Source organism: Monopterus albus, unplaced genomic scaffold, assembly GCF_001952655.1.
Source record: "Monopterus albus unplaced genomic scaffold, M_albus_1.0 scaffold258.1, whole genome shotgun sequence".
In the NCBI taxonomy this organism is placed as follows: Eukaryota; Metazoa; Chordata; class Actinopteri; order Synbranchiformes; family Synbranchidae; genus Monopterus; species Monopterus albus.
The window spans coordinates 769,332-778,682 of record NW_018128138.1 but is presented as its reverse complement, the minus strand read 5'-3'; the positions used below and the strand labels follow the sequence as shown (position 1 = coordinate 778,682).

General features: G+C 40.1%; 1 protein-coding gene across 4 annotated transcripts in view; it reads right to left on the bottom strand.

Annotated features, from left to right (window-relative positions):
* LOC109972471 (integrin beta-1-like) overlaps window positions 1-9,351 on the bottom strand; it is a 52,202-nt gene continuing 42,851 nt past the window's right edge. For all 4 annotated transcript variants that reach the window (XM_020621340.1, XM_020621337.1, XM_020621339.1 and 1 more), the window contains 5 exons: window positions 9,156-9,301; window positions 8,801-9,023; window positions 6,093-6,328; window positions 5,745-5,911; window positions 1-1,536 (listed from right to left, as the gene is read on the bottom strand). In XM_020621340.1, coding sequence (XP_020476996.1) covers window positions 1,471-1,536; window positions 5,745-5,911; window positions 6,093-6,328; window positions 8,801-9,023; window positions 9,156-9,301 — 838 coding nt within the window. In that variant the 3' untranslated portion in view covers window positions 1-1,470. The remainder of the gene's footprint in view (window positions 1,537-5,744; window positions 5,912-6,092; window positions 6,329-8,800; window positions 9,024-9,155; window positions 9,302-9,351) is intronic.

Below are 9,351 nucleotides of genomic sequence, written 5' to 3'. Positions count from 1 at the left end.
TGGTTTTTGTACTTTATTTAATAAATAACTCATAAACAGCACGGGGACAGTAAAAGGTAGAAATGAAGAGGCACTTTGAAAACAATACTGTAAAGGCTTTTGTGTTGTACTTCTGAGGCATTTGAGTGTTAAAGATGATTCTTTTGACATCTGAACAGTTTCAGTCTTACAGTCTAAAAAACATTTCTATAACAAAACAGACTCACACAAACAGTTCACCAGTTCAATAAACAAGCTGACAGAAAACATATTTTTGGTGTACTTGATAAGAACACAGGAAAGGACCTGAGAATGAATATTAACTTTACTGCAGTAAGCTCATACATAGCAACATTTTCTTAATTGCAAATTGTACCATAACTATACAAATTCTTAGACTGTTGATCTCCACAATATCATTTCATCAAGTGGTATACAATCCCTTTGTGATAGTATAGCAACAATACAAATAATGATAGTCAATTTTAAACTTCTTCTTGTGTATTTAGTCCTTCAAGATAGACAACAGTACGCAATAAGAGTGCAATGCAATCTTAAACATTGGATATCTCTAAAGTGCAGTTTAAAACTACATTTACAACAAGCAACCACTGCAGAATCTACTGTGATTCAAAATATAACTGTCCAATCAAAGTTGAATAATTGAGATAATGTAATTTGGGAGCGGGCCCTGACCCAAGCTACACCTCTTCCGTTTTCACACTATTTAACCCACTCAAACCTCCATACTTCCACTTCTGCTTTTCAATTACCCTCATCCCCCCATTCTTCTATCTCTGCTGGGGTTCTAACAGTGCCCAAGAGTGGCGCGGACCTCCTTAACATTCCCCAAAACCGTCAAGCATGCGAGCAACAGAGTATTCAATATCCTCACAGTTCATTCATTTATTCATTCATCCTTAGCGAGGGCAGGTCCCTGCTAGTGGACTAAGTATTATTCAATACTTCCTGTTGCGCTTGTTTTCTGTACATACACACATTGGTATAATGTGCTGCTATGGCTGACAATTTACACATTAAACTCAGGCCCCGTCTGGAATGCACAGGAACTCACAGGAAGTCAGTGCACAGAGAGAGACAACAAGAGGGACACACAGAGACTAACTGTCTGAGAGACTGAAGCTGAGAGATTTGTGTACATGTAATGTATAATGCAATGTCCACATTGTGTTAAAACAAGATAAACTGCCTACCAGACCTGTGGCATCATTTCATCAAATCCTGTAAATATGCAGTTTAACAGTATATACATATACTGTTCACTGTACATCTAAAATAAAACAAATGCGTGTGTAAATCATAAGTGTTAGTAAAAATACAGATGCAGTGGCTGAATGGTACATTATAACGACAAAGCAACAAGAAGAAATGATGGATATTTCAACACCAGTTCCCCTTGGAACCCAAACAATCTAAATACTGCATATGTCAAATACTTCAAAGCAGAGTTCATTGAAAACTATGATGCCATCACTTTCCTTCATATTTGGGATTGACCACAGTCGTGACAGCACTTTTGTAGATGGGATTTTCACCCTGGAAAGCAAAAATTGTGGGGATCAGTTACATTTGTGTTATTATAAAACAACCATACAGTACAGCAGATTGTTATTAGTTCATGAGAATATTTCTCTAACCAATTCACCAAACCACACAGGAAAACTGCCTCATCATTAGACACAAGAACAGAACATTTGATGCGTTCTAAAATTTGACGTTAACTCATTTAGATCACACTCAGCACGCAGAAGTGCCTTTGTGATAAAACACCTAATAATAGGTTTGTACATACTCATGCAGTTTTTTCAAACAATGATGGGAATATTACTCTTCTTACTGTTCAATCTAGTTGTGTTACCTTGAAAAACAGAAGAAATAAAGACAATGTAGAAACTGAGTAAAAGCAGGGAAGTGCATACAGAATCAGTCCATGCAGGAAAGTCAAGCAGAAAGGAAAACCAATACAAACTTAAAGGACAGTAGCTTTACGTCCATAGTTTGGGTTCTGGAACTGATTGACAGGACTCTTGTAAATGGGGTTTTCTTGCTATAGGTAAAGAATGAGGACAGAATAAACTTCAGCAGGTAATAGGAACAGCAGCCAATAAATAAATAAATAAGATAATATATAATAAATTAAAATAGAAAAAGAAATGGAAAAAGGGGAGAAGGCACAAATAAAGTGGGACAATGGAGGAAAGATAACATGAGAAACAGAAGGAAATTGATGAATATAAAGCATAGTAAAAGATTCCCTGAACAGTGTATGTTTAAAGCTTTAAAAGATTTGAATACATTTTTCATTATTTCATCAAATGCTCCACTTCCATCACATACCTTAGGAAGCTTATACAAGTAATGTAGAAACTGGGCTCATTCACCAAATCAGTTTTATTTATATTAAAATAGTATAATGCTTTGTCTAACTTTGTTTACTGAGATTGTCATTGATGATCAAGTGGTTAGATTGTGTGTCTTGTGCAGTTTATAATTAATAACTTTTTCAATTGACAGCCCTTGTAGCCAAATTACAGTATAAGACACTAAGCACAGACATGTAAAGATAAATGTAGGAGAGCCAAACCACCCCACACTTTAACACTAATGCTAGTTTGGTGTTCCTTATTATTTTGCTGATAAATCTGAGATTCAAGTTGTGCTGTGAGATGGTATAAACCTTTTTCAAAGCTTCCTACCTCAATAAATCCAACTTAACACATTTAACATTATTATAAAATACTGAAAACATAATCAAAAGGAAAACATTTACACAGGTAACACAGTATTTTCACACATAACTACTCATTCCAGTGTTTATAGTAGCTTAAGTACACACTATGCAATAGCTGGCTTGTAAAATGAACAAATATACGACAAAAGTAAACACTAAATCAGGAGCAACGGCATTTGATTTGGGCACCACTGCGCATGAAAGAGCTCTGTTATGTTTGAACAAGAAACTCACTTCAAATAGAAGTCCTTACATGGTTGCAGACATACTAAAGTGTTTTTCATTATGTATTTTCTGTGCTGCACTTGTGAAGAATTGTGGATATACAAACCCTTACATTTCCCTAAAGCCAATAAGGAAGTATTGCTGCATATAATTTAACAAGGGCCAAAATTAAAGGGATCTAGAAGCACATGCTGCCCTATCATGATAATAAGGGAGGGTGCAGTGCTGATCCAGAACATCTACATCATCAAACAAAAATACACTCTGGATGTGACACAATACCACCACTAGGTGGAGGCATAATACTTCGCATAAGCTTGTGCTGAAATTCTGCTTTCTGTCATATTGATGTTGGCTGAGGGTGATACAGAGGAGAGCAAGTATAGAGGGGAGGATCTCTGGCCACTCCCCGGAAAAAGCCTAACTATGGTCACAGTGCATAACATTTCCAAAAAAGTCCAGTCTCTGACATTTTCCCCTTGTATTTTGATCAAGATACAAAGGCAACACATTCAGTTTGCTTTCCCAGATGTGAGAATACAACTGAGATACATTATGATATGAACATGTCTGTGACTCTAAGAACAGCAAATGGTCTTTACTCAGCTCAGATATTGAGATTGTGGACACCTTTAAATACCTGGGTGTCCACCTCAACAACAAAATGGATTGGACTGAAAACACTGATACCCTGTACAAGAAGGGCCAGAGCTGCCTCCACTTGTTGAGGTGACTGAGGTCCTTTGGTGTGCTGGGGGCACTACTTCGGACATTTTATGATACTGTAGTGGCATCTGCAGCTTTTTACACTATTTTGGCTTGGGCAGGAGGTAGCATAGACAGGGACAGAAAGAGATTCAACAAGCTGGTCAAGAGAGCTGGGTCTGTTCTGGGCTGCCCCGTGGACTCCATCGAGGAGGTAGTGGACAGAAGGATGCTGGAAAAACTGACATCCATCATGCATAACCCCTCCCATCTCCTGCACAACACAGTGGTGGTTCTGAACAGTTCTTTCAGCACAAGACTGCTACATCCCCAGTGTAAGAAGGAGCATTACCGCAGGTCATTCCTCCCCACAGCCATCAGACTGTACAACACATTGCTGCAGGGATAAGCTAGGTGAAAGTATGAGGGACTATGCAATGGTAAACACTGCAATACTCAATACTCACCATGCTTCTGGAGTCCCCCGGAAGCATGGTGAGGGTCATGTTCTTTGACTTCTCCAGTGCTTTCAACACAATCCAGCCATCACTGCTGAGGGGGAAGTTGGAGGGGGCAGGTGTGGACCAACATCTGTCCGCATGGATCATTAACTACCTCACAAACAGACCTCAGTTTGTCAGGCTGCGTGACTGTGTGTCGGACATGGTGGTCTGCAGCACGGGGGCATCCCAGGGAATGGTGCTTTCCCCCTTTCTGTTCACCCTCTACATGTCGGACTTCAAGTACAACTCCCACCACTGTCATCTACAAAAGTTCCCTAATGACACTGCTATTGTTGGATGGGTATCGGTGGTGTGAGGAAAATCGACTGGTCCTGAACACCAGTAAGACTAAAGAGATGGTGATTGATCCCCGGCGGAAATCACCTGCACTCACTCCGGTGAGCTTTCAGGGCTCAGTCATTGAGATTGTGGACACCTTTAAATACCTGGGTGTCCACCTCAACAACAAAATGGAATGGACTGAAAACACTGATGCCCTGTACAAGAAGGGCCAGAGCTGCCTCCACTTGTTGAGGAGACTGAGGTCCTTTGGTGTGCGGGGGGCACTCCTTCGTACTTTTTATGATACTGTAGTGGCATCTGGGCGGGAGGTAGCACGGACAGGGACAGAAAGAGACTAAACAAGCTGGTCTGTCCTGGGCTGCCCCCTGGATTCCATCGTGGAGGTGGCGGACAGAAGGATGCTGGTAAAACTAACATGCATCATGCACGACCTCTCCCATCCCCTGCACCATACAGTGGTGGCCCTGAACAGTTCCTTTAGATCAAGACTGTTATATCCCCGGTGTAAGAAGGAGCGTTACTGCAGGTCATTCCTCCCCACAGCAATCAGACTGTACAATACATCACTGCAGGGATAATCTAGGTGAAAGTATGAGGGACTATGTAATAGTCAACTGAGGTGCAATATTAATATGCACATATGTAAATTCTGTTCTTGATTATTCAAATACTTGATTCTGTCTATTTTTGAGTACTTGGAATTTATTTATAAGGATGTGTGTGCGGTGTTTGTTCTCATGGTGTTATGCTGTCTGTTCTCTATTGCTGCTTGAGGTACTGAAATTTGTTTATCAAGATATGTGTGTGGTGTTTGTTTCTCATGGTGTTATGCTGTTTGTTCTCCATTGCTGCTGAAACACTGAAATTTCCCCATTGAGGGATCAATCAAGTACCTACCTACCTACCTGAAATCCTGGGGTAAAATGCATGGTTAATATGTACATATATAAATTCTGTTCTTGATTGTTCTCTTGAATAATTTATGCTGTCTTAAAATCTGGAATTTATCAAGATATGTGAGTGGTGATTGTTCTCATGGTCTTATGTTGTTTGTTCTCTATTGCTGCTGAAACACTGGAATTTCCCCATTGAGGGATCAATAAAGTACCTACCTACCTACCTACCATTACAAGTTAATTTCCTGACAGCAGTTGGCTGTATATAGCAGCCAAATACCACCTGTTTTCCACATCTAAATGACCAAACCTCAGCCAAAACTCAAAAATAATTGCCTAGCTTATCTTTCACCAGAGGTGAACAGAGTTCCAGACACTCACTGTATCCCATTTGGCATTCATCTTCTCCTTCTCAAACTTAGCAAACTCTCTTCTGTCATGAATGATCATCAGTAGCTTCCAGATGAGCAGCAGGGCTAAGCCAATGAGCACTATGCCAGCAACCACACCAGCCACGATTGGGATAATGTCAGGACCGGTGGGGCAGTCTGAAACACATTAGGGTGCAGTTTACAAATAACAATGCAATAACAATAAAACCATGGAAAAACAATACCACATGTCTGATGTGAATAAACAACCGATTTCTGCAGCACAACCAACCTCAACTTTTCTCTGTAACAAAAACCTTCCACACTCTGGGTCATGTTAGCCCAGCCGCCTGCTTACCCAGCGTGTCGACCACATGGACCTCTTTGTCTGTGTTATTATTGACTGCATAGGTGAAGTAGAACCAGCAGTCGTTGGCGTCCCTCTCTTTGCAGTGCATCATAGGGTAAGAGGAGCCACTGGGCTGGGGCAGCTTGTCTCTGTCCTTCACTTTAATCAGCTTGAAGTAGCTGCAGTCTCGCTCACATGTATCCTTCCTCTCACCTGTGCCAAATGCGCGGCACTGGACGCACTCTCTGGAGACAATGGAGTATTATTAGTAATGAGCAGCACCATCTGCACTGCAATTTAAAGTCACACAAATTACAAAAAATTATACACTCACTTATTTCTAGTTGTGTCTATTTTTCTAGTTTATAGTTTTATTTACCAGGGTTTTCAGACATCTGCCTATTCTGTCTCCACCCTGCTACAACTGACAGGAGGTGAATTACTTTCTGCACATACTGAACAATGACATCTTAAAACAATTCAGCAGCAGCTTTGCTTTACAGAAACAGTCCTTGCTAACCAAGTCTGACATTGTGAGCTCCCTGGCAAACAAAACTGAGATAACCAAGTCCTTTTCTTATTTCATGAAGTAATACAGTGCCTTGCGAAAGTATTCGGCCCCCTTGAACTTTGCGACCTTTTGCCACATTTCAGGCTTCAAACATAAAGATATAAAACTGTAATTTTTTGTGAAGAATCAACAACAAGTGGGACACAATCATGAAGTGGAACGAAATTTATTGGATATGTCAAACTTTTTTAACAAATAAAAAAACTGAAAAATTGGGCGTGCAAAATTATTCAACCCCCTTAAGTTAATACGTTGTAGCGCCACCTTTTGCTGCGATTACAGCTGTAAGTCACTTGGGGTATGTCTCTATCAGTTTTGCACATCGAGAGACTGAAATTTTTGCCCATGCCTCCTTGCAAAACAGCTCGAGCTCAGTGAGGTTGGATGGAGAGCGTTTGTGAACAGCAGTTGTCAGTTCTTTCCACAGATTCTCGATTGGATTCAGGTCTGGACTTTGACTTGGCCATTCTAACACCTGGATATGTTTAGTTGTGAACCATTCCATTGTAGATTTTGCTTTATGTTTTGGATCATTGTCTTGTTGGAAGACAAATCTCCGTCCCAGTCTCAGGTCTTTTGCAGACTCCATCAGGTTTCCTTCCAGAATGGTCCTGTATGTGGCTCCATCCATCTTCCCATCAATTTTAACCATCTTCCCGGTCCCTGCTGAAGAAAAGCAGGCCCAAACCATGACGCTGCCACCACCATGTTTGACAGTGGGGATGGTGTGTTCAGGGTGATGAGCTGTGTTGCTTTTACGCCAAACATAACGTTTTGCATTGTTGCCAAAAAGTTCGATTTTGGTTTCATCTGACCAGAGCACCTTCTTCCACATGTTTGGTGTGTCTCCCAGGTGGCTTGTGGCAAACTTTAAACGACACTTTTTATGGATATCTTTAAGAAATGGCTTTCTTCTTGCCACTCTTCCATAAAGGCCAGATTTGTGCAGTATACGACTGATTGTTGTCCTATGGACAGAGTCTCCCACCTCAGCTGTAGATCTCTGCAGTTCATCCAGAGTGATCATGGGCCTCTTGGCTGCATCTCTGATCGAGAATCTGTGGAAAGAACTGAAAACTGCTGTTCACAAATGCTCTCCATCCAACCTCACTGAGCTCGAGCTGTTTTGCAAGGAGGCATGGGCAAAAATTTCAGTCTCTCGATGTGCAAAACTGATAGAGACATACCCCAAGCGATTTACAGCTGTAATCGCAGCAAAAGGTGGCGCTACAACGTATTAACTTAAGGGGGTTGAATAATTTTGCACGCCCAATTTTTCAGTTTTTTATTTGTTAAAAAAGTTTGAAATATCCAATAAATTTCGTTCCACTTCATGATTGTGTCCCACTTGTTGTTGATTCTTCACAAAAAATTACAGTTTTATATCTTTATGTTTGAAGCCTGAAATGTAGCAAAAGGTCGCAAAGTTCAAGGGGGCCGAATACTTTCGCAAGGCACTGTAAGTACATTAGCTGTGGGCTACAATTTTTGACCCATATTTTAAACCTATATTTGTTTCATTTTTGTAAACTCTTATGAATGGGCTATTAATAGTTCTGGGTTGCAGTGTATCCATGGATGTGCAGACAACTATCAATGAATTACTTTGGCACTGAAAGAATATTAAAATGTCATGATTCTTAGGCGAGTTCTGGATTTATGAGGACCTTCCTAATTCTGTGATTTCTAAGCAAATGTATGGACATTTATTTACTTCAGACATCAGAGGCAATGATATCTTTGGATGGTGTAAGTGACACAAGTATTTAATATATAAATTTCAGAGACAGATACCACAATACCTGGATAAAACCAAAACTATCTACAGTATATAGAGATACATTTAGAGGCAAGAGAAGTTTTTTATTCTTAATTTGGCACTCAATAACAATAACAACAACAACAATAATGTATTATTATTATTACTATTTTGAATTGCTTTATTAAATTTTTTAATTAAAACAAAAAATAAAATATATTAACAAGACATAAGACAAAAGAAAGGTTACAGGCATGACATGTAAATAAAGATAAACTTAAATTATCTTAACATATCCTTTAAATGTGAAAATACACCAAAATAAATATTAAAATATGCCAATCTAAAAGTATTTTTTATATCAACATGTTTTTACTTTAGACTTACTTGTGTTCAGTGCAGACTCCTGGACAGGTGGGACAAATCTCACAGGTGGGACCCTGGAATTTGGGGTCAGTGCACTTACAGGTGCCACATTCACATGTTCCTCTGCCATTACAGATCTGTTCGTTGCTGGCCTTACAATCTCTGTCGCTCAGAGAACAATCACAGGCACTTCCGGTCCACTCGGAGTCACAGATACACACTCTACACTCACAGCGTCCATGCCCTAAAAAATAAAAAAGTGCCTTTTCTCTTTCTAAGCACGAATTCTAGCCTTTAATGTATACAGCTTTTACTGCAGTGAGTAAACCCTAATCTTGAAAAAGGTTTTTATTCTTTGTAGTACAAATATACTCACCTCCACACAGTTTGTTTCCAGAGCGGTCACAGTTGAAGTTGTCACACTCGCAGTATTGGCCACTGTACCTCTCGTCAGGGTTGTCTCTCTTCTTGCACTCACATGTCCCACACACACAGTCTCCATTGTTGCTGCAGATGTCAGTACTATTGTCTTTACGGCAGGGGGGGGCCATGTCCCCTTTTGCCCCACCGCT